Source organism: Caretta caretta, chromosome 2, assembly GCF_965140235.1.
Source record: "Caretta caretta isolate rCarCar2 chromosome 2, rCarCar1.hap1, whole genome shotgun sequence".
Classification (NCBI taxonomy): domain Eukaryota; kingdom Metazoa; phylum Chordata; order Testudines; family Cheloniidae; genus Caretta; species Caretta caretta.
Window position 1 is genome coordinate 226,978,633 of NC_134207.1, and position 26,153 is coordinate 227,004,785.

Below are 26,153 nucleotides of genomic sequence, written 5' to 3' on the forward strand. Positions count from 1 at the left end.
TTCTTATTGTTTTAGCTGTACTTGTTACTATAGATGTTGTTTTGGTGGCCCAGACCAGAGATATTCACACATATTCCTTTAATGAAACATTCCATTTGTGCATCACTCATTCTTAGTTTCTTTTCACGCTACTAAAGTTTATCAAAAGCAGACATTCTCTACAGAATCTATCTGGCAGATAGAACATTAATGAAATGGTTTCATATTAGCTATGAGCAAAATAGAACTGAAGGTGTAACTGTTTGATAACAAAGAAGGTTCACCTATCTGTCTGGAGAAATGGAAGGTGAGAAATTAATCTGTCATACATTTTGGTAGTGTGTACAGATGCATGTAAGTACCTAACTGAATTATAATTAAAACTGAGAAAATAATTTGCAGCTAATAGTCTATTTGAATTTAGCCTATTCTTGTTGATGAATTGTTCATTAAATGCTTTTTGAATGCATTTATGGTTATACATTATTAACTGAATAATTTTGGCAAATAACTCTTGCTCATTACAATTCTGTAAGCATTTTGGATCTGAACTGCCCCTGCTGAAAGGTCAGAATTTCCATTGACTTCAATGAGAGCAGGAGTACGGCTCATTTGTTCAAAATAATAAAATATGATTCAAAATAACAAGCTGTAGTAATCAGAGTTGACGAAAACTTGGAATTACCAGTGTGACAGGATCCCCCCAGGGTATCGCCTGGGACTGTGGGACTGCTGTGCCCCCTTAACTCTCTCCAGCCTGGGCTGTCTCTCACAATGCCTTGCTAGTGACCAGCAGCCATCCTCTCCCGGTGCTGTGATCACTCAGCATAACAGCATGTGGAGCCCCACACCCGGCTAGGTTGAATGAATGCTCCCAGAGCCACTCATGAATCATGTAGAGAAAGGCACCAGAGCCAAATCCCCGCAGCTCCAAGCAATGTACCTTAGGAATATACCGTCTTGCACTGCTCAAGATGGGCAGTGCACATTTATTAATTGGTTCACCACTTCATCAATGGAAAGTGGATATACACCAGCTTTTGTCAAACCTGAGCAGATTTGCCCCACGATTCATACAAACTCACTGATAAAGATAAACAATTAAACACATTTATTGACTATAAAAGGTAGATTTTAAGTGATATTAAGTGATAGGCAAAAAGTCAGAGTTAGTTACCAAAAGAAATAAAATATAAGCACACAGTTTGAACTCTCAACCCTATTAGACTGGACAGCAACTAGATTAAGCAGTTTTTTCTCACCCCACTAGATATTGCAGTCCTTAATATACAGGTTTGTAAACCAAGGCCAATCTCCTCTCTTGGAGTGTTGTCTTCTTCTCAGTGTCTTGGTTGATTGCAGCGTAGGTGGGAGCAGGAGAAGGGCCAACCATGGGGCCCCTGTGGTCTCTTTTATACCCTCAGTGCCATGTGCTTGGAGAATGCAAGTCCAGGCATGTCTGGGGGCATTGCTGAGTCTACAGGCAAAGTTGAGCAATTCCCCTGGTGTGGCCTCATGCGGGTGAGTCACTGAATTGTAGCTCCTTTGCTGGACTATGGCTGCTGACACCCCACCCAGGCATTGGTTACTCTCCTTGCTGTTGTCTCTGGGAAGCTAATATCTGGCTGATTCCCCAATTTACATCATACTTTAGTTGCAACCATACAACACATTCACATAACTTCATATGCATTGATGATATACATTTATGGATAGAAAAATGACTTTTGGCAGATCATAACCTTTCCCCGATACCTTACAAGGCATGCTTTATATGTAAGATCATGATTATATAAAAATGGAATATTGGGCTACAGGGGGTTCTGCCAAGGTATAGAATGTCACAACCAGTTTGTGACATTTAGATATTTGAGTTTGTTCGTTTGGACCAAAATCATTTTTTTCCAAATTTCCTGTGAACTAGACATTCCAAAAAAATTTCAGTTTGGTAGTACTGACACATGAGGTCTTCAAAACGAAAAAAGGTTCCCTAGGAGTCCAGCAGCGGCTGTGTGAAATTGACATAATTCTTATCAGTCTCACTGCTGCTCAACCCTGTGTATCAGGGATGAAACTGACAAAAATCATGTCAATCTCATGTACAGCTGGTAGGGCTTCCAAGGAAGCATCCACGCCATGTGGACTGCTGTGGACTGGTGACCCTATGGCTTTCAGGACAGCTGGCTGCCTGAAAGTTGGCCACACCTGTGGCCCCTTCCCCTGGGTACCTGGCAGCCCTGGATATCATGGGAACCTGGTTCAAGATGGGGCTCTCTCAGAGTCCCTGGTCCCTGTTAGGAAACCAAACATGCAGGGTTCCATCGGAGCCCTGCCTTTGGTTTGACAAAAATTAGTGAAACCCAGTATATTTCTACCAAATGTTAAAGCTTTAATGAATCGGCATTTTCTGTTTAAACTGTTTCATCAGAAATTTCCCAACGAGCTGCAGTCCTAATCTGTACTACCTCTCTATAGCTGGTCTCTTCTGCTCTTTAAGATGACTAGTATAGTTAATGGACCAGATCTTCAGCTGGTATGGATCAGTGTAGCTCCAGTGATTTCAGTTTGGATTTCAATAAGAGCAGGTCTGAGTCAAAATGATTAATGATTCAGACACAATACAGATAGCATACTGGTTGCATAGGCACATACTGAATAAATCCAATGAACTGTTCAGCCACACTCTACACAGCAAGAGAGATTTTTTGGCAGCCCAAGCATTGCAATAAGTCAAGCAGCTCTGTAAATCCATTCCTTTGTCTGCATTAGAATCAGCCATACTTAGGATCATTTGGGTTTGGTCCATAGTTATCGTAACATGGCAATAATGGGGTACTACGCCTCTTATAACCACACACCACATTGGCAGGCCAGGATTTGGCTGAAAGTGATTATTGAGAGGGACTCTGTACTGATTACTTAAGTTGTACTCTCAGAAATTACTAGATCTGTAAATCTTGTAATGGAAGGGACACACAGTAAAATACTCTCAGTTCTAGAATACAGAAGATATTTTAAGAAAAAGTGTAGTTAAGTTTTGCAAATAGGCAACGATTGAATAAATAAAAACGATGCGGTTACAGAATGTCAGAAACTTGGATATTGCTTTTAATTTTCCAGGCTGCCAAAAGAAACTTTCCTAGGGAATGAGTTGGGGCATGTGTGTATCTGCTTGAAGCCTTTAATGCTACCTTCCTGCAAGATCCCCCAGAGAGTTTTAAAAACAGTGATGGTACATATTAACCCATATATTTTAAACATAAGATGTACGTACTCTTGAATTCTGTTGACCTTAATTGGAATCATGTGGCTAAAACCCATAGCTCAGCATTGAAAATGTACCCCTAGCAACAATCTGCTGAGAATATTTTCTGTTTCCAACCCCAGATGAATAACCTTTAGAAAGAAAAGAGCACAACACATTTAATCCAAATAGTTATTGAATGATCAGTTGGGTAAAAGAGCACGGTGATTCCGTACATTCATTTTATAGTGATTGCACAGCCACACCATCATGATAACAGAGAGCGAGGATTTGCGTTATATGGGGATTAGAAGTTTTACAATATGATTAAAGTGTTTATATATTATACAGCGCTAAAAGGATTTTTCAGGTTAACATTAATATATATGTGCTCTGCCCAGCTGTAATAAGAAGTTTGAAACTAAATTTTTAAAATTAAAGTGACCCTGTTGGTTTTAAATCCACCATGTTTTTTTCAAACATACACGTTCTTTTTGGAAAATGGTCAAAATGCAGCCAACTATGATTGGAGTGTTGTCATACTATCACCTCAGTATTGTTCTCTTTGGTGTTGATGAAAATTTTTACAGTAAAAAAATGATTATTTCCTCTCTCCATTCTGAAACCTAACTATTTATTCCTACCCTTTGTTTCATTACGTTTAACTAGTTTCTGATCCAGGAGAGGATCTTCCCTCTGATCCATGACTGCCTATTTTGCTTAAGAGCCTTTGGTGAGGGACTTTGTCAAAGGCTTGCTGAAAGTCCAAGTACACTCTACCAACTGGACCCCTCTTGTCCACATGCTTGTTGACACCCTGGAAGAATTCTAATACATCTGTTATGTGAATGTCAGCTGGTCCTGGTAACTTACTGCTGTTTAATTTACTGATTTGTTCCAAAACCTCTTCGTATTGACACCTCAGACTGGGACAGTTCCTCAGATTTGTCACCTAAAAAGAATGTCTCAGGTGTGTGAATCCCCCTTACATCTTCTGCAGTAAAGAGTGATGCAAAGAATTCATTTAGCGTCTCTTCAATGGTCTTGTCTTCCTTGAGAGCTTCTTTAGCACTTGAATTGTCCAGTGGCCCCACTCACTGTTTGGCAGGCTTCCTGCTTCTGATGTACTTTAAAAAATGCTGTTTGTTTTTATGTCTTTTGCTAGTTGCTCTTCAAATTCTTTTTTGGCCTGCCTAATTATACTTTTATACTTGAATTGCCAGAGTTTATCTTCCTTTCTATTTTCCTCAGTAGGATTAAACTTCCAAATTTTAAAAGATGTCTTTTTGTTTCTATCCGCCTCTTTTACTCTGTTAGTCATGGGGCAGTTTTTTTGGTCCTATTACTGTTTTTTTGTGGGGCTGAGGGTAAACTTATGGCTTGAGCTTTTCTTATGGTGTTTTTAAAATGTTTCCATGCAGCTTGCAGGCATTTCACTCTTGTGGGTGTTCCTTTTAATTTCTGTTTAACATTTTTGTGTCATTCCTCTTTTTGAAGTTAGATGCTGCTGTGGTGGATTTCCGTGCACAACATTTCATTATTTTACATTATTCCCTGTTCTTCTATGTCTCAGGTTCTGGCTTCGTCTGGATTTAAAAAAAAAATCAGAGTGGGTGATTTTGCAATATTGACAGTCTTCTATGATCAGGAAGAACCATAAATCTTGCAAAAAGCCTACTTAGAAATTTCCAGCACAATTTTATAGACACTAATGGTTGGAATAGTTCAGATGAGGTTTGAACTGAACTCCCTAGTTTTACCCATCCTTAATCTTTCCTCCATGTTCTCTGAAGCCCTTCCCCACCGCTCTCAGGAGTCACTGTGCCTTTTTCATCAGTTATCACAATTGTCTGGCTATACCGAAAGAAGGACAGGAGACATTTGACATGGGTTTAATTAGGCCGCAACTTTATTATTAAATGTCTGGGACTACCAGGCAGATAAAAGTGTACAGTGCAGGTAATCCCATGTTCATTCTGTAATTACCCAGGGGGCTTTAATCAGCTCCCACTCTTTTTCATCCAGGTCCCTACAGCAAATGTATTGCTGGGACCTTACCATACCCAGGGGCTCCCACCAGCTCCCACTCTTTTCCATCCAAGTCCCTCCAGCAAGTCCATTGTTGGGACCTTACCATATGCAGGGGGCTTCCACCAGCTCCTCCTCTTTTCCCATACAGGTCCCTCCAGGAAATCCATTGCCAGGACCTTACCATCCACCCCCCTTGTAGGAGGGTTAAGTTGGGCTATAAGAATTGGGGGTTAGCTCCCTGCCATACCAATCATAGCAGTCCCCAACCACCCCCCATTCATTCCTTTAAAAACCACCTCTTTTAAAGTCCTTTTCCAAGCCATTTATCCGGTCACTGTATACCGTTCCTATGGAGTACCTGCCCTGGACATCCACCCCACACTTAAATAATGAGTTTTGACGTACAGCTTACCTCCCTTCATACTATGCATGAACAAAGCCCTTCCTGAACCCGCCGTGGGGAAGGCAAAAAAACCCCAACTGCACCCAAGCCAATATGGTGGTAAGGGAAAAATTCCTTCCCAGCCACCCTAAAAGGGGCGGCTAGCGTAATGCCCACAGCAGGTCTTGACCAAACCTGGTATTTTACCACATAAAGGGGAGGAAGGGTGGGTCCTGGTTCAGCGTGCTCCATGTAAAGGGAGGCTTCAGGCACAGGGCTGCCCCTTTTAAACCCTGCATTCCTAGCGAATGAGTCAGCGACCATGCTGACCCCTTTTGCAGCAGTTTTCATCTTCCCCGCCCCGCAGCCATAAAGCACAGTTCCCTTCATTCAGCCAGCCAGCCAAATACTGCCCTGCTTAAAGGTGCAGGGCGGTCAATCTCACCTGTTCTTCAGACCTTTGCACACACCCCTATACTAGTTTAATCATTTGTAAATAGCCTTCACTGTCTTTACTCCATTTCTTCACCCTGCTTTTTTCCATTCAGGTCCCCCTACTCACTCTTGGCATTTCAGTCTCTCTCTAGCCCTTATTATTATTTAAAAAAAAAAGTTGGTGGGTCTGGCAGGTTTGAGTTAAAAGGCAAAATTGTTTCCTTCAACTTGCAAGCTCTGATCATAAACCCACAATAAGATGAATCATTTCCAGTGAAAGTCATATGAGAAATAATTATCCCACAAATTATTTAAGAAAAATAATTCTACATTTGAAAAAAATATAATTTCTTTAAGGAATTATATGTATATATTTATATTATACTCCTAGAAGGGAAGCTCATAGTTAAGGATTAAATTTCTAATATCTACATAGGGTAGGACACAGTAGAATAAACATCCTCAGTTCTTTAATTACAGATGGTATTAATAAAAGCATTAAGGATTGTAAGTCACATGGATTTTTAAAAAAAAAATTACTGATAAACTAAAAAGTAGACTAGGGATCAACTTTTTTAATTATGTCAGTGTTCTTCACAGGCAGCTATATTAAATTTCTCAGAAATGGAGACGTATACAAAAGAGGTCTGCAAATCTTCCCATATATTTCAGGACTTGTTTCTTTTTTTTAATATGGGTAGGCCTTAAAAAATCCACGTGACAATGGTGAGTAAAAAGATTTCCCGAGAAGATGACCTGGGAATGATGTACAATTTAAGCTTTTGTATGTTTGTAAAAACAATTTTAAGGTCAAAATTTACAAATGTGGGTATCTAAATTTAGGCACCTACAGAAGTTTAGTCCAAATTTCAGAGGTGCTGCCCATCTGCAATAGATGCTAAAAGTGTTCTGCACCACTTCACAAGAAGCAAACACATACAAGGATGAAAAGGATATTGTTATTATGGGTTTCCAGCAAAGCACATGCTTTTAAATTGTCCACCTTAATATTTCTGTATAAAGTTAAAAGAAAAGGAGTACTCGTGGAACCTTAGAGACTAACAAATTTATTTGAGGATAAGCTTTCGTGAGCTACTTCTCACTTCATCAGATGCATGTAGTGGAAAATACAGTGGGGAGATTTTATATACACAGAGAACATGAAACAATGGGTGTTACCATACACACTGTAACGAGAGTGATCAGGTAAGGTGACCTATTACCAGCTGGGGGGGGGGGGGGGGGAGGAGAGGGGAAGGGAAGGGAAGGGAACCTTTTGTAGTGATAATCAAGGTGGGCCATTTCCAGCAGTTGACAAGAGAGTGCGAGGAACAGTGTGGGGGGTGGGGGGGAATCCCCATGTTAATTCCCCCCCCTACTGTTCCTCACATGCTCTTGTCAACTGCTGGAAATGGCCCACCTTGATTATCACTACAAAAGGTTCCCTCCCAGCCCTGGTCTCCTGCTGGAAACAGCTCACCTTACCTGATCACAGCAGGAGAGTGAATTTGTGTGGGGGGGTGGAGGGTGAGAAAACCTGGATTTGTGCTGGAAATGGCCCAACCTGATGATCACTTTAGATAAGCTATTACCAGCAGGACAGTGGGGTAGGAGGAGGTATTGTTTCATATTCTCTGTGTGTATATAAAGTCTGCTGCAGTTTCCACGGTATGCATCCGATGAAGTGAGCTGTAGCTCACGAAAGCTCATGCTCAAATAAATTGGTTAGTCTCTAAGGTGCCACAAGTCCTCCTTTTCTTTCTCCATACAGTGTGTATGGTAACACCCATTGTTTCATGTTCTCTGTGTTTATAAAATCTCCCCACTGTATTTTCCACTGAATGCATCCGATGAAGTGAGCTGTAGCTCACGAAAGCTTATCCTCAAATAAATTTGTTAGTCTCTAAGGTGCCACAAGCCCTCCTATTCTTTTTGCGGATACAGACTAACACAGCTGCTACTCTGAAATCTGTATAAAGTTAGGTAATGTTCCCCTAACAGTAGCTGAGGTTCCATCTAGCAAACAGTAAAGGAGATTTCCATGTTTCAAGAGAACAGACAGGATGCTGTTCTTTTGTTTTATTGCTTATTTTACCATACATGTGGGATCTCTGCTTGACTGAGATTTAAGTAGTCAAAAACCCTGCTCTGTGGAGTTTAACAATCTACATAGACTATGTTTTTGTGCTTTCACTTTCACTTTGAGCTCTATAGGCCTGAGGTACTGTAGATTATATAGCTGGTTCAGTCAGATGTGTAAATACAGCCTAAACCATTATCTGAGCATCCTGAGTCCTATGTGACTTATTCTGGGGTCAACAAGGCACAATAGTGAGTATTCCTAACCTTTTCGACCTCCCAGATAGGACATATTTTTTTCCTTTTTGTAACAATCCTATAGAATACGATGCCAGGGATCTAATTTTCTATTGAATTCTATAGGGTGGTCTAAAAATATTCTATAGATGTAATCTATTTCCATTAAATTCTGCAGATTTTTTTCCATAGGGGTTTACAGAAATCAGTTGTCTCATGAATGCTTTGCAAATAATTAATGTAATATGTGTACGTTTTACTCTATTTGACCAGCTATAGGATTATGGAAGACTGATCGCTATTTGGAAACTCATTGGTTTGTTCAATTAACAATGATTTATTTATAAATCATACTGATTTGCATACAGCAGTTAGTACATACAGAACTGGTTTATATGCAAAATTGATAAGTACGTTTAATATATTGGTTTGCAAGTGCTAGATTTATTTTGTCTGAAAAATTTAGTGGCTTATAGGAATGAAATATTGATTTTTATGTGTGATATAGTTTGATGTTTGCAAATAGAGCAGGGGCTGCTTGCATTGCTAGTTTAGAGTCTATCAACCTCTTCATCTTGATCTCTGATTTGATGGATTTATAGGGAAGGTCATTAAAAATGACTTTGGGCTGAGTATTCTTCTAAGATGTCTATTTAGGAGCCCTTCTAAACTTATTTAGAAAATAGTTTGGCTATTGTTAAAAGTAGCAGATGTTGAAAATAAAGAGCCATTAGTGCTGTCAGGAGGTTTATTTCTGTCTATAATTGCTGCAATTCATTTTTTTCCAAAGAAAGAAACATCTGAATCAGAAGGTATAATGAAAAGTACTGACAAAGTGCTAGGTCTTTTCTAAACAAGTACAGTGCAGCTCTTCCAGAGCCCAGAGCTTATGCTCAAATAAATTGGTTAGTCTCTAAGGTGCCACAAGTACTCCTTTTCTTTTTGCGAATACAGACTAACACGGCTGTTACTCTGAAACCTGAAGTCAACAGGAGTCTTTCCATTGACTTCAGTGGACTTTGGCTGGGCCTCTGACACCCTGATTCAGCAAAGCATTGAATTATGTTCCAAAATTCATCCTCATTCCTGAAAGCACTTAAGCACATTAAAGGCAATGGATCTGAAGCATGTGATTAAAGTTATACATGTGTTTAAGTGCTTTGCTGATTGAGGATGCTTTACTGAATTAGGGCCCTAGAGAGCAGTTTAGTGCCTCATGGCAAACTATGAAAAACCTATCTGGAAGCAATTCTTGTTGCTATTGCACATAGGACCTTAATTATCTCAGCTGTTCTTGCACTTCTTCCCCACCCCAGTAATCACTCTATTGACCAGTAAAATAATTTCCAGCTAGCTCAGAAATGCTTTGCCAGTTCCCACATATCCCCTGTGTGCAATAAGGTAGGACGGTATCCTGTGCCTTCCTTCAGTAGCTTGAAGAGATACTTGCCCGAGAAAGGGAAGCAGTGTGAAGGACAGGGAGCTGCAGGAAGGGGCCATAATTGTTGGGAAAAGTCACAGTTCTGGAGATTTTCTCAACATTTGCCATTATGCCTCGGTATGACTTCTTTTTTCATGTTTAAAAAATGATTTTCATGACAAACTCACTGTCCTTTCAGTAAACAAAGATCTAGTATGAACAGAAGTGGAATTGTTTCTAAATGATGCTATGGATGAACTGAGAAGAATGTCTGGATCCAAGTTAGGCTTAAGCTAGGCATGAAAAAGGAAACAGATCTAGGATTCAGGTTTGGCATATGGACAGTATTTATTGCATATGTTTAATGTGCCAGTACTCTGAAATAAACCATGCCTACTTGCTGAAGAATTGCAGTACGTGGTGTCCTTTTCTGCTTATTTGAATTAGTATATGCAAGCTCCATTGATGAACACCAGCGAGTTCTTCCAAGAGTAAGAAGCAACGTACAACCTCATATCCATGCATGTGTTAGGTGCTGTGTTCGGATAGCACTTACTCAATGGGCCCTGATCTCAGTCAAAAGCCTCTTTGTAATATAAATAATAATATATAAACAGTTTTCCATTTCAAGCCAGTTATAACATTCAGGGACTGCATATTTTTAGTGGAACTGGTCAAAAATTTCTGAATTTTGATTTTTCAATTTTTTTTTTGGCTAAAATATCAGATTTCAATGGAAAAAAGGGGAAAAATGCAGAAATGTTCATACTCTGATTTAAAGTTTTTCTTGAACATAGTGAGCTAAATACATCCCTGCTGAGACAATTAAGCCAAAGGAGTGACATAAGGAGTTCATTTGGGCCGGTTCTTCTCAAATATATAGACAGATCTCATAGTCTATAGCCTGCAGCCATGTATACACACCCAGAGCAGAATTCAATTCATTGCATTCAATCCTGTGGTACAGTAAACTTTTCTCTATTTTTTGGACTATGCTATGGATCTACCAAAATCCAGCCCTTTGCAAACAACCTGGAAAATGATGTGCTGAAACAGATTACAGAGAGTTATTATCATTGTTTTGTTGTTATTTGTACTGTGATAGTGCTAAGAGGCTTCAATCCCATTGTGCTAGGCATTGTACAAACACGTAACAAAAAGGGAGGCCGTGCATCAAAGCATAAGATGAGACACAACAAGTGGATACAATAAACAGTTTTGGGAAGCACAAGGCAAAAATGAGACTCTTGTGATTAGTGTAATAAACTGCAGTCACAGAATAACAGCTGGCCTAACCACGGTAGGCATCTAGAAAGAGGCAAGTTTTAGGGAGGCTTGAAAGAGAATACTGTAGTGGGCTTTTAGATTTTTATGAGGAGCTATTTGCATTCGTTAGGGATGGCCTGGGTCAAAGCACAAAGGTGTTGGCAAATCTGACAAATGGGTTACCAGAATAATTCTAAAAAACCCTAATTATTTCAGTAGGCAAACAAATTCCCCTAGTACATTGCTCTATTAAAAGTGTTTGCAAAGAACACATCAGTAGAATAATTTTTTAAGGAATATTTATTTTCAGTTCTATTTAAACAACCCACTTTTGTAACACATACTAAAATCTTTAAGGAACATTTTAAGAAATGTCAGCATTATAGCTACAGGTATAAATTCAACATATTTCAATTCTATGGATTAAAATACAGAATATGTTCACATAATTCTGCATTTTACTTTGTTGCTGCCTTATGCTTTACATTAAAAATACATGACTGACACTTTTGATACCATCAAGCCTTTTTATTGAAAAAAAATATTATTGCATTAAACTACATTCCCAGGAATTCATTGATTAAACTAAAAACAAACAAACAAAACAAAAACCAGCTGCATTGCATGTACAATAGTGCAATTCACTTAGCTACTGTATAATATAAAACACTTTATACAGAGAATACAAAACAAAATTACTAGTTTACATATTATACTAGTCAGAGTATTAGTTTTAATATAAACTAAAACACTTTTAAAATCAATCAGGTCAAATGGCATGTTTATGCAAAACTGCACACCAAATGTACACGTTAGGTATTTTACAGAAATGCCTCAGTTACAAAAAAAATAGACGTTTCATCATTGTGGATCAGGGGGCTCAGTTTTGTTATTGGAATTGATGTTTATTGTACAGAATGGATGACACATATCTCTTTGACCAAGGGCCAAAGAATATATAATTATGCTAAAATATGTATTGATTTTGAGTGCAGATACCACACTTTCCCGTGAGATAACATCCCAGCACCACCCACGTACTGTAACTTTCTTTAAAATAATTCTGAGTAAAATCGGAACAGGAGCTTTCCTGCACACATCAGATCTAAGAATGCTGGTATTAACAAGGTATATATGGTTTTAAAAATAACATACTGAAAACCAAAGTGTGGGAATAAATTCAGCAAAAAAGTCATATTGAACTACAACGGTACCAAACATTTTCAAGAAAATCCACCTAAATGCATCAAGGAATCAATTTTAGCCTCCCTTTAAATGCAGCACATAGTGACTATTTTACTTTCACTCTGTTTCTGTTCCTTTTAATCTCTACTTTTCCCATCAATAGCTTTACTTCTGTTTTTCACAGTTCTACTTACTAGGTTTTATTGTTTTAATTTGGGTTTTTGGATATTTGTTTCACAAGCTCGTCCATATTTATCTGAAGGAATGACTTTTTCTTGATTTTTTTCTTAATTTGATTCTGTTTCAATTGTTTAATTTACTTTACACAAACAGGTGATGTGTATAACTAATTTTTTAGATTTTTATAAGCAATCTGATACTATATGGACTACCTTTTTTTGTTTGGTTGATTTTTTTGCTATCATAAATATTTCTTAATTAGTATTGTTGCCTTTAAAAAGTGAAGACTCTGATCCTGAAAAGACTTATGCATATATGCTTAACTTTACAGAAGTGAACAGTCCCATTGAAGTCAGTAGGAGTACTCAAGTGTGCAGAGATAAACATGTGCCTCAGTCTTTGAAGTAAGACCTTGAGGTTCATATGTAAAAATGTATGTGAATTTGCACATATACCTTTGTGCAAACAGTTACTGCAGTTGCATGCACAGTTGGGTATTTAGGCATCTATCCATTTGCAGGTACAATTGCTCAGCATACGCATGCAATTGTGGTAACTACACATGCACACTTTTGCTCGTGAACCTTAGGCAGAGACTGATGCCTGCCGATGTGCCTGCCGATGTGGAGAGGGGGGCACAGTGAGGGCAGCTGGCTTCGGCATTGTTACTGAGCATGCTCAGGCTGTGCGAGCATGCTCAGTACAAGCCACACAGCAAATCTGGGGGGCACATGACCCCTCATTCCCTCCCCCTCACGCGTTGCCGCCTCATGACATATATTTGTAAAATTTAGCCCAAGTCATTTTAATTGGCTTGAAAGGTAGTGCATTCCTGAAGAATCCATAATCTAGTTCTCCTCCTTTTTAATTCGCAAACAGAGTTGAAATAGATACTGAGAATTAAGAATTATTAAGAGCCTGCTAATATGTATTTATACTTACATGGGCGGGGGGAGGCTGATAGATATGTTAACTTCTGCATCTTCTTGAATAAGTTTAATTCATGTTTAAAACCCTTATATATCACTGATTATTATTGGTGGTGAGGTGTTTTTATACCTTGTCTGTTTTTCACAAAAAATGATGTTCCGGTTGAAATGGGTATCATTTAAAAAAAACACAGTTGGTTTACTTTAAATTTTTTTGATTGATTTTAAAGCCCTAATTCAGCCACGCACCTAGGCACACGTTTAAGCCCAGCCTTGTTAACAAAGCACTTAGCACATTTTAACTGCATAGCTACTTTACTAAAGAGAAATAGACTTAAACACAGGCATTGCTGGATCAGGGCCTAAAATGTCAACATTTGCCAGTAGTAACCACAGTGACATGTGAGATATCACACTAATTTCCAGTTTAGTGATTGTATAGTAAATGAATGTGGTTTCTCAGATATCACTGGATGTGGTCACTTAAAATGCTTGCCTTTTTAATAGTTGTGCCCTGTCCTTCCCTGATAATCCATATGCCGTGAGCTCTTCCTAGACCCAGTTTGACGTCATCCCTAAGTCACTCTATAATTACCATTCTTAAAGGAGTTTTATAACCAATAGCCCATCTACCTCCCTTGTTTTGGAGATTATGGAATTTTAAAAATTAAACAAAACTATTGTTGAGCCCCCCGCCCCAGTCACTCAGACTGTCATTTCTCCCCTTCCCCTCCTCCTTTTGTCAGTGTGTTGTCTACATAAGTCCCAAACTAACTCTGAAAGAATGGAATCACTTGCCTTGACATTAATGGATGCTGGATTGGCCCCTCAAATTGTAATCTCTTTGGGGCAGGAAACTTGTCTTATTAGGCTGTAAAATGCCCACTGAACTGTAGTAGCTATAGAATTAGTCCAAAAGTTTCAGATGTGTCTACTAATTTTGGGTACCCATTCAGAGTCACTAAAGACAGGTTTTCAGAGGGGATCAGCTCCCTGGCAAGTGGCTCTCAACATCTCTGAAAATCAAGCATTAGTTGGGTCAAGTTGAGCATCCAGAAATAGTGGCCACACTTGAATGTTGTGGTCTAATAACACTAGACCACTCTGGAAAAATTCATCTGAAGCTGCAGTTTTACTTGATTGTGACTAAATTATTTTCATTCCAGGTTGATTAAAACTAAGTTAAAAAATTCAGCTATAGATTTTGCTTTAAAAACTTGCTTTCTTCTAACCACAGCTACTTTCCTCTCTTTCTACAGCTAACCGAATATCATGAAAAAAAATTCCTCAAAAGTTTGCTATTATATGTATAGGGAATTAATTCTGGGATTGTAGATTATCAACTCTGTACTAAATCCTTTCAAATTCATTATCTTTTTATCCAAATTAACAGGTGTAATCTGTCAGCTGTTTTGTTGGCCAGTGATATTGACAGGCATAGTTGTACTCTTAACTATAACCAAGAACTTCATTTAATACAGAGTATCCAGTGTTCAGTATTAGACCACCATAAAATATAATTGGTTGAGGCTCCGTTGAAGCACATAGATAACTCTAGGTATTTGAGTACTCCCACTGATGTCACTAGAATTACTAATGTGTGAAGGTTGGGCACTTGGTTCACTGCCTTGCTGAATCACAGCCTTAACTTTGAGAATTTTGGAAATTATGTTAGGAACTTCATTGCATGTTCATTGTTTACCAATTGTTTTTTTCAGTCCAGTTTTATTTCACACTGCTGAGAGTTTTCCACTACAGTTGTCAATTCTGCTCTGCATTATACCCATGCATCACTATTCACTTCAGTGGGACTGCATAGGACAGAGGTAGAATCTGGCCCTTCTGGTGAAATTCTGGTTCCCTAACCAAAGACCACATACAGAGAATTATTTGCAAAAGGTAACCGTGTTGATGTTGGGCCTAGCTGAGACCAGTACAACATAATTTCCAGCAAACATTTTCTGAGAAGGGGTGCATATTTTTTTGAGAAAAATATATAGAGATTCTTTGGGCACGATTCTCTAGAGCTCTGTTTGGCAGGGGAGAAAACAAAGCATCAGGGTGTCAGGTACGGTTCCCCACATCTCAAGGCCAGCTCCAGCCCCATTGAAACTTAGAGCTACTGAGTTCTGCCAATATTCCAGAGTGAATTAGTCTCTGCAGAACTAAGTTAGCATTACTGCATCTTTCTAGTTTTAGTTTTCACTTGGTGCTTGTCTCCACTACGGGGAGATTGACACTGCTGCAATCAGTGCAGCAGGGACCGATTTAGCAGGTCTAGTGAAGACCCACTAAATCGATGGCAGAGTGCTCTCCAGTCGACCCCAGTACTCCAGCTTTCAGAGAAAAGTAAAGGAAGTTGACCAGAGAGCATCCCTCATTGATGCAACGCAGTGAAGACACTGGGGTAAGTCGACCTAAGCTACATTGACTCCAGCTACATTATACATGAATAACGTAGTTGGAGTAGCGTAACTTAGATCGACTTACCCTGGTAGTGAAGACAAGCCTTTGGTGGTGTGAAAACTAAATCAACATTCATATTCTGTCAGCCATAACCTTGACTTTTAAATATTGCTGATGTGCCCCTACTACTTCCCTCCGGATGTGTGATTGATTATGAAATATCAGTTTTTCTTCAGATTTTTTTTTGGAGCAAAGGAGTAATAGTTTTGCTAATTTAAATAACTAGAAACCTTGAAAATGTCTCTCAGTCCAGGTAACTGCTGGGTCTAGCTAGAGCAAGAATGGTGGTGAAGATCTTGTCCTTGGAACAATGGATGAATTAAAGGATTCAGATGGAGGGCAGCAGCTGCAGCTGCATTCAGGTGTGGAGTGAATAAAGTAGGGATAAATGCAGTATGTGGCAATGATGGGAGGGTCAGATAGGAAGGGTGGATGGGTGTGGTGGAGACCAAATGCAGTGGGCGTCCTGTCAGTAGAGTAGGGTGGGAAGGAATGATGGTTGGAGCTAATGGGGAAAGTGATATGGGAGTGAAATATGATTCAGAGAGTGGGTGCATGTTGGTCAAGGAAAGATGGCTGCTATGGGGATGTACAGAAGTGGAGACCGCAAAGCGTTGCAGAAGGGTATGGTGGATTGAGGTGACAGAAGCATGATGCTGACTGGGAACAGAATGAACTGCTGGTGTTGCAGAGAAGGCAGATGGTCCTGTGGCAGGCAAAACTTTAAGGTGCTTTGCCAGGAGTTGTTTCTGCATATGCTGCTGGGCTTGCAGCTGAAGTAACCTGTACTTGTCTATTTCATCCGGTGAAAATGTGATAGGCTGTTGAGTTAAAGGAGGGGAGATGGATTTCCTGTACATTTCTAGCTCATTTTCTGTCTCATCACACTTATGCATAGCACTGTCACAATAAGTGTTTACATTTCCTTCCACTCGATGCAAGTTCACGCTTACATCATGTACTTCTTCTTTGGTCTCTGCTGAATTAACAACAGAATATCTATTAGAAGGAAAAGCACCAGGGAAATCATTTGGTACTGGGTCACAGCTTTGTATAGAGGGTTGTACTTCACTAATTAAGAGATTTGATTGTTCCTTTATTGCTGTGTTCCTTTTTATGCTGGGAGCCTGATAGCCTATTCCTATTTGAATTATGTCTTTAAAAAGACAATTATCATAATTAGTGCCTGTTGTACTAATAATATTATTTGTCTGTGAAGCTTCAAAATTGTCTTTCTTTGCACTGCTTTCTAACAAACTGGTTTCATCATTTCTTAAAACATTTTCACTTATATCTAGGGCTTTTTCAGGCATAAGTAACATTGCTATGTCACCTACTGATGATGAAAATTTACTAGCAAAGTGACTTTGTGAGTGATCCTCCAATTCCATTCCACAATTGTTTGAAAATCCCTCTGAACCATGTGCTTGTTCTTGGCTTTTCTTGGATTGCACTCTTTCTAAAAGTAGCCTGGCTGTCAATGACGTTCTCTCTCCCACTGTGTCTTTTGCTGAGTTTTCGGAAGAGCCAACATGAAATTTTTTTGATTGACAATTTACATTCTGCAGATCAAAATGTGTAGATTCTGTTTTTCCTGGTTCAGTGCTGTAACAGCCTTCTGTCTCTTCCTTGCTTTTATTCAAATAATATACTGTTTCTTTTGAGAAGGATCCTGAACTACTGACTGTTGATCTTCTGCAACTAGATGATCTTCCACTGCTTCTTGAATGTCTGGTGGAAGAACTTTTGGAGCGGTGGTATCTTCTATTTTTGCTGTATTTTCTGCCAGAATGTCGGTGTGTATTTCTGCTTTGCTTTGATCTGTCTCTATGGTGTAAACCTCTACGTCTTGAATGTCGTTGATATTTAATTGTATCCCTCTGTGTACAGTTTCTAGTTCTTTGACTTTTACTGTAGAAAAGGTAATCCTCATCTGCATCATCAGAAGAGGAAATAAAGTTGTGCTTTCCGTGTTTACATTTGTGCCTTTCATCTGTCTTGTTTTTTCTTTTACAACAAAAGAGCAAGTGACTTCTACTGTGATCACTTGATCTGTGACTAGAGGAGCTACTTACATAGCTAGTTGAACTGCTAATGGAAGTGTTGGAATAGCTAGAATGTCTGTCAGAAGATGACTTTTGGGAGGATGAAAATCTCCAGTATCTTGTATAAGCTCCACACCCTTCATTTTCTGAATACCTGCTTTGAGAACTTGATTTATAACTAAGGAAACTTCCAATAGAATCTTTTCCACTGTCACTTACATCACTGCTGCACCTAGGCCAGTTTTGAATGGATTTGCAGTTGTTTTGGTTTTCATGTATTTCTTCAGAATAACTTAAATCACATTTTGCAGCTTTATGCTTTTTAGTCCTAGACACACAAGGCAAAAAGGAAATGCTTTCATTTCCACCACTGTGTGTTCTTTCACAGCTATGCAAATGGTGCTTTAAAGATCTCCTAGATGTTCTGGCATGGAGACTTCTTTCTCTGGTATAATCCTTTTGTGAGACATCAAGGAAAACAGGCACTTTGGGTATGTTTTCATTCGAATAATGTGAAATGTACTTTTGACCACTTCCATTCATTTCTTTCTCTGTGTCTGAAACAGCTTTTTTCTGGGCCTTGTTATGGGTTTTGGAACCTTTTGTCTTCTTTGGTTTCAGTGACTGAGTATCTTGTTCCGTTGACATTTGCTTGTCTTCTATTAAACCTGAGGTTTCATTTTCATCTGCATTCAGATTTGTAGGGGGCTCACTACAGTTTTCTGTGTTTGTTTCACGCTCTTTACGATCTCTATGGTTTAGAGAAAGTCGAAAGTCAAAATATAATGGATTACAGCCATAGGAAATACAGGGTGCAGTTTTTGTAAACAAAAGAAGTTCTGTGGGCCACTGAAGGGCAGTGCTCCCGTCTTTGCTCAGTACATGAAGAAATGGCAGTGCTTTGGGCTTCATCTCATTAACCACTGTCTCACTTGGCAGCATTTCTGTGTTTCCGTTCACAGTTCCTGAACTCTCGAAAAATGTCTCTGTCTTGACCACATTGGGATTATAATGCAGCTCACTTGCATATCCCTGCTCAGCTGGGTGTTGTGGTGGGAACGCCGTTAAGAGGTCACTTAGCATGGTATCACTGTGCTTGTAAGGGTTCTGCTGGGTACAAAGATTGCTAGTTTGGCTTGGAGGTGAAATGAGAGTTTCCAACAATTTCTCAGTCTCATTCAACTCACCTTCTTGCGAGCCAGTCAAATCTAAATTTGAAAGCTGCATTTTGGTTTTGCAGAATGAAGGATGAGTGCTGACAATTTCTTCTAATTCCTTATTGCTGTTTTTCTCATTTTCTTTTAGCGTTTTAGTTTTTGCAGCTGAATTGCTTGATGCAATGATATCCATTTGACCTTGTGGGACATTTAATCCTCTATCCACAGTTGCTTTTGTATCCTCACGCAAAACTGTGCAAGACTGACCGCCATCAGGAGTTTGTTTTGTTTTATGGTTAGGTGATTCACTACCATCATACGCTTCTTCAGTGTTCTCACTGAAAACTGATGCTGATGACTCTAACTTTAAATGGGCTTTTTTAGAGAAAGAAAAAGAAACTCCTGTCCTGTGACTAATATTGGTGCCATCTGAGAATGCTTGTGAGGCTTGATTTCCAAGCGAACAGGGTCTCTCGGTATGAGATTGGTGCCTGCTTAGTGTAAGCGCCTGTTGTTTCTCTAACATGCTTCTGGAGCGACTTTGTCCTTCACACACAACCATGCTCTTGGTACCTGCTGTGATTCTGCCATTTTTATCTATGAAAATTCCTTCCTGCAGTTGTTGCTTTTCCACCACCAGGCTGGGAGCTTTAAACACTGGTCTGCTGCCTGTGATGCTATAAATAAAGAAATAAAATGAATGGATTAATTAAATAATTGAAATAAGAAATTATTAACATTTCTCATGCTCAGTCTGTTGAAGGAGGGAGTCATTAATGCTATTGAAAGTGAAAACTATTAGATTGTTTCTATATCCTATAAATGCAATTCACCCCGGCCTAGGCCACCTCTAAAAAAGCAAGAAAATCTTTATTCTCAAAAAGAAAAGGAGGACTTGTGGCATCTTAGAGACTAACAAATTTATTTGAGCATAAGCTTTCATGAGCTACAGCTCACTTCATTGGATGTATGCAGTGGAAAATACAGTGGGGAGATTTATATACACAGAGAATATGAAACAATGGGTGTTACCATACACACTGTAACCAGAGTGATCAGGTAAGGTGAGCTATTACCAGCAGGAGAGCGGGGTGGGGAAAAAAACTTTTTGTAGTGATAAACAAAGTCCCCCCCCACACACATACTCTCCTGCTGGTAATAGCTCACCTTACCTGATCACTCTCGTTACAGTGTGTATGGTAACACCCATTGTTTCATGTTCTCTGTGTATATAAATCTCCCCACTGTATTTTCCACTGAATGCATCCAATGAAGTGTCTGTCCTTCTAATAAGTGACTGTCATAAATATAAAGGGAAGGGTAAACACCTTTAAATCCCTCCTGGCCAGAGGAAAAACCCTTTCACCTGTAAAGGTTTAAGAAGCTAGGATAACCTCACTGGCACCTGACCAAAATGACCAATGGGGAGACAAGATACTTTGAAAGCTGGAGCAGGGAGAAACAAAGGTTCTCTCAGTCTGTGTGTTGCTTTTGCCAGGAGCAGAGCATGAATGCAGGTTAGAACTCCTGTAAAGGGCTAATAAGCAATCTAGTTAGATATGCGTTAGATTCTGTTTTGTTTAAATGGCTGATAAAATAAGTTGTGCTGAATGGAATGTATATTCCTGTTTTTGTGTCTTTTTTGTAACTTAAGGTTTTGCCTAGAGGGATTCTCTATGTTTTGAATCTAATTCCCCTGTAAGGTATTTACCATCCTGATTTTACAGAGGTGATTCTTTTACTTTTTCTTCAATTAAAATTCTTCTTTTAAGAACCTGATTGCTGTTCATTGTTCTTAAGATCCAAGGGTTTGGGTCTGTGTTCACCTATGTGAGGATTTTTATCAAGCCTTCTCCAGGAAAGGGGGTGTAGGGTTTGGGAGAATTTGGGGGAGGGGAAGACGCTTCCAAGTGGGCTCTTTCCCTGTTATGTATTCGTTAGACGCTTGGTGGTGGCAGCAATAAAGTCCAAGGGCAAAAGGTAAAATATTTTGTACCTCGGGGAAGTTTTAACCTAAGCTGATAAAAATAAGCTTAGGGGGTTTTTCATGCAGGTCCCCACATTTGTACCCTAGAGTTCAGAGTGGGGAAGGAACCTTGACAGTGACCAACTGGGAACAAGAATGACTGCATTCGAGATCGGACTTATATGATTACTGGACTAATGGTCTCTTTACTTATGCTTTAAAAATGAGTTTTGCTAGACAAATATCTGTTCTTGCAATCAATGCAGTGTAGCAGAACTAGTACATAATACATCCATGCCAAGCATTGTGGACAGGAAATCAGAGTTTGAGTGAAACTGGAAAATATTTTAACTCAGTACAGGGAAAAATTCTACCTGTGTCTAAAAGTATGAGGAGAGGGAGCATGTGGGGAGTCCATTTATTTGCTTTGCTTCTGACACCACTTAAAACCCACAGAGAGTGGCTCTGCAGGCATTCAGCAGTGGGAGCCAATAAGGAACGTTCTGGGTTAGCATTAGAGGCATGTTCCAGTGCTGTGTGTGCACATGCCCCTCATTTAGCAAAGGGAGCTCCTATGCCATCCCCATGCCATTTATTGTGTCTCATGCAAGAATAATCTCTTAGGGGGGGCAGTGAGTGGCGGTGTTCTTTTCAGGGTGCCGCTCTGGTCAGAGCAGAGGTGCCTACTAATGCTGGTGTGTCAGTATGTATCCATGCATGTGCTAGTAGTAACTTTGAGTCAGCCAGCATTTAGACTCAGAGGGAGCTCAGCTCTTGTGGAACTTGCAATACATTACAAAGCGCTAGCTGTGGCTCTGGTGACAGCAGGACCTCTGTTGATGGCCACCCTTTCCCCAGAGCAACTGAGAGCTGGCAATACGACACCTAACATGGGGGCAGCGATGCAGCACTGTCCTGCCACTCTCTGCACCCATTATTCCAGCCACTGTGGATAGAAATGGCAACTGTTTTTCTTTGCTCCCTATCAAGAGTTAGGGGTAGCAGGATCTTTCTAAAAGCCAATGTATTGGTTCCTTCCCAGCCCAGCCTTGGCCTTACCTCCCTACTTTATCAGTCTGTCTGGGGACGGCACAAAATTTATCCCTCTGCCGTAGAAGGGCATAAAGAGCCTTTTCACAGATAAGTGTATTTCATTTAATTAAGTTGTATGAAAACCCAACTTTACCCATAGTCTATTCCCCTGCAGTCATTCTTAGTAGAGCAGGTCAGGAATTTTTTTCAACAAAATGTTTTTTGACGGAAAATGCTGATTCACTGAAGCCTGATTTGCAGCAGGGTCTCGAAGCGGGGTCGCTCATATCCCACATGAATGCTCTAACCACCAGGCTGTGGCGTCAATGTCTCTCATTCTGTGTCTATGCATTGAGAGGAGGTGTCATTTCCAGCTGGAGCTCACATACACATTCTAGCTTTGACTGAGCTAGCACGTTAAAAATAGAAGTGTCGCTGCAGCGGCTCAAGCGGTGGGAAGGGGGGGCTGTCTAGCGTACTATCCCATCTGAGACACAAGGCACATACTTCAGCAACTAGACCCACCACCCCAGTGCTTAGGCCATTTTTAACTATTTTTAACACTCGAGTTTGATCAGTGGGTGTGTCTCCTCAAACTGCAAATTACAGCTTCCGCTCAACGTGTAGATGTGCCCTAAAACTCTCCTGTTGGAGCTGCTCCACTTTGTATAAGTCACTGAATATTTATGGGCCAAAGAAAGAGAGAGAGATTGATGCCATAGCCTGGTTCAGAGCAGGGGCCTGAAATCCGCATTGTCTATATCCGATGTGAGTGCCCTACCTACTGGAGTATTGGTTATTGTGGGCTCTTGCACTCATGTTTTTTCATGAGGAATTTCAAAAGGTCTCATTTTTGTTCTCCATCGGAAAGAAAACAGATTCTGAAACCCTGAAGTTTTTCATGAAACAGAACTCTTCTTTTTCCATCCAGCCCTAATGCATAGTGCTAAAGTGACATACCTCAACCTTTTACTCCACAAAGGTTACATTGGCCTGAAATCGTTGCATAGTACACCATGAATGTTGTTATTTCCACTGTACTGAAAGCTTGGTTTGTTGTTAACATAAGAATGACAGTTTAATTAACCCATTATGGTCATAGATTAACATGTGTTGGAGGTCTGGGAACAACCTAGTCTGTTGAAGCATTTAGTGTATGTAAGTGTCATTAAACAAAAGAGAGATTTGTCAGACATAAAGGTTTATTAGTATAAACATTGTACTGTACATCTATTATTATCATCAGTTTAACTAACAGTACTGGGTAAATGTAACTGAGCTAATTGCATCTGTTTTTCACTGACACAATGATACTGTCATTTACTCTGGGGAGAAAGTACCTGAATAGCCTAAATCTACTAAAAGTAATGAAAGAGGATTTACAGGCTAAACACAGAGACATTAAGGTCTGTTTAGCCTCTTCCTTTCACTCTCTACAAACTACTAAGAGTTATACTAATCTATTCAAGTCAATTTTAATAAGATAAAATGCTGATATTGTAAAATGATCTTCAACTCACTCAATTCAGAGGCGATTAGATTAACAAGCTGCAGGGGAGAAAACACAAAACCTTCAGATGCCAAGTAATTAATTCAAGGACTTTCAATTTTATGGTTTTCACAAAAGGAACATTTGGAGTCAGTGATAACTGAAAATGGGTTACAGTATATGTGATCTCTGTACATTATAGAAAGCAGGACTAAAAGTTAGAGATTTCTTCTGCGAATGAGGAAAGAGCGTGTTAAAATGTAACATAAATTTCAAATACTTGCCATTCAGACTGCTTCCGTAACTCGGCAAGCCGGTGGAGCTGCTTGAGTGCTTTTTCCTGTTTCTTCTCATCTTTCCATGACTTTGAAGCCACATTTCGAGCAAATTCCCTTTGTTTTAAATCTTTCAGTCGCTGTGTGAAAGGAGTAAAAGGGAAAGGGTTAAATATGTACGGAGCAAATGCATTTCTTCTTACTACATTCCTGTGCTCCTGCTGAAGGTAATGTGCAACAGGAGATAATAAAAATGAGCTTAAAATAGTGTCTTAAGTGAAGATTCAAAATACTATTTTCATATGATGTGACAAAATAACGAAACTGTTTATGGCTGGTCTCACACAGGCTTACATTAGATGCAGATACACACATGCACATCCACTTATGGATGGTATGTGTGGATGTACATCATATATATGAACATTATGCACACACATGCATAGTGAAATCCTTGCCCAATTGAATTCAGTGGAAGTTTTGCCATTGGCTTCAAACAGATCAGGATTTCCCCCATAATATGTATAAATCTACTTGTGTAAACTCATATGTGTTTGTATATAATATAATATGTGGCATAGAGATATTTGTGTGGGGATGCATACTCACATGTGAATAGTTGTGTGTGCATGCATGTGTAGTATTTAAAACTCCAGTTGTAATTGAAGGGGGGAAACGGGTGGCCAAAATATTTAATCAGGTGTCTTAAATCTCTTATGATCAAATTCACAACATTTCTGTATACCTGATATGCCTAGATTTCAGAAAACTAATGCTGAGAAGTTTATAATGAAGCCATATTATATAGGGTCTTTGAATTCTTTGGGTCCCCGGTGTTAATATTTTAATTACAAAGTTTTGCACAGGTGATACTGTAGGAAAAAAAGAAAGAAGCACTCAGCACAAGAAAATGATGACTGCGTTCTTAGGGAATCTGATGATTGTCTAGCTTAGAACTAATAAAAATCTTTAAAACTCATAGGCTGCAGTGCCCATTTATAAGTAGCTTTGATATGAAGCCAAGTAGCCCTTCTAAATAATAGGTGATAAGGCCTTTGACTGATGGGTTCCATTACTGTATACACAGTATTTTACTGGTTGCCAACAACTGTCAAGTTCAACTGGCAGTGGAGTATATTTGAACCAAACGTTGGGGAGGACAGAGACTGCAAGACCACCTCCCGTGACTGACTGGAAAAAAATTCTAATACAAATTACTTTCTCCCTGGCTGCCTTCAGGAAAACATAATGGCAAGTTTCACCCTGTCTTTAAATGCCCCAATTTTCCTTCCCCACCCAGACCTCTCTCTATGTGACATCACCCCCCAGTTCTTCTACTTCCCACAACTCCTCCATTGTCTCCAGCAAGCCCCCTCACTGAAGACTTCTCTACCCTCAAATCTCCATCTGCCTCTGAACCCATAACACACTTTCACTCCCCTGTCTGTCTGTTACCAGCAGGTAGCGCGCCAAGGGACACAGGCCTGAGCACTGCTGCTGAAGGCAGCCTCAGACTGTCTTCATCCTCCACTCTTATGATTCCCCTCCTTCTTCTCTACAGCCCACCAAAAGTTGGTGGATTACACGTTGTCATCTGCCAAGCCTGAAAGTTGGGAGGAAGTGTCCTTTGTCTCTCCTTATATTTATGCCCCAGGATCAGCTGGGCTAAGGAAGAAGTGGAATGCAGTAACTGTGTAGCGGATACTTAATGACGCTATAGTCAATGGCATTAATAGATTTGAGGAATGGAGATAGGGGCTGTCACATCATGATGCTCTAAGGACAAAAGCAGAATAACTATGGAATTGATGGTGGCTGCTGACATCCCACTGCCAGGAGAGGTAACAGAGCTGGCTTACCAAGTAGTATCAGAAGCACTGGTCATGGAAGCAGGGATAACTGTCTTCTAAACCCATTGTGCCAAATCCATCCTTGGAGGTCTTTAATTAAGTTATACCTAGAATGAATGTGGCTAACTGGGTTTCATTCAAAAGCCCTAAGTGTTCTGTGGAAAGTACTCAGAGCTATATTTGAGGGCCACCACTAGGAGTTTCAGACTTAATATTGTAGCATCAGGGTAACTGAATGGAGACTGCAACACCACATAGTCTAAAACAGAGTTTCTCAACCTTTTTGATACCAGGGCCTGGCTTGATACCTTCCTAAACTGTGTCAGGGAAAGCTCAGAGACTCGTGCCAGTGCATGGAATGGTCATTGAAAAACACTGGTCTAAAATAGCCAACACTTTAATGCAATCACAGTCCTCACACAGCAGTGTCTGCCTCCCTATAGCTGGCAATATGTGTTTCAATCCTATTCCCCCTTCTCTCTCCAAACCACACTCACAGTTAACCA

General features: G+C 39.7%; 1 protein-coding gene across 5 annotated transcripts in view; it reads right to left on the reverse strand.

Annotated features, from left to right (window-relative positions):
* Window positions 1-11,387: 11,387 nt before the first annotated feature.
* Window positions 11,388-26,153, reverse strand: part of ZNF804B (zinc finger protein 804B) — a 353,090-nt gene continuing 338,324 nt past the window's right edge. For all 5 annotated transcript variants that reach the window (XM_048836951.2, XM_075125868.1, XM_075125869.1 and 2 more), the window contains 2 exons: window positions 23,807-23,937; window positions 11,388-19,712 (listed from right to left, as the gene is read on the reverse strand). In XM_048836951.2, the coding sequence (XP_048692908.2) occupies window positions 16,100-19,712; window positions 23,807-23,937 (3,744 nt within the window). In that variant the 3' untranslated portion in view covers window positions 11,388-16,099. The remainder of the gene's footprint in view (window positions 19,713-23,806; window positions 23,938-26,153) is intronic.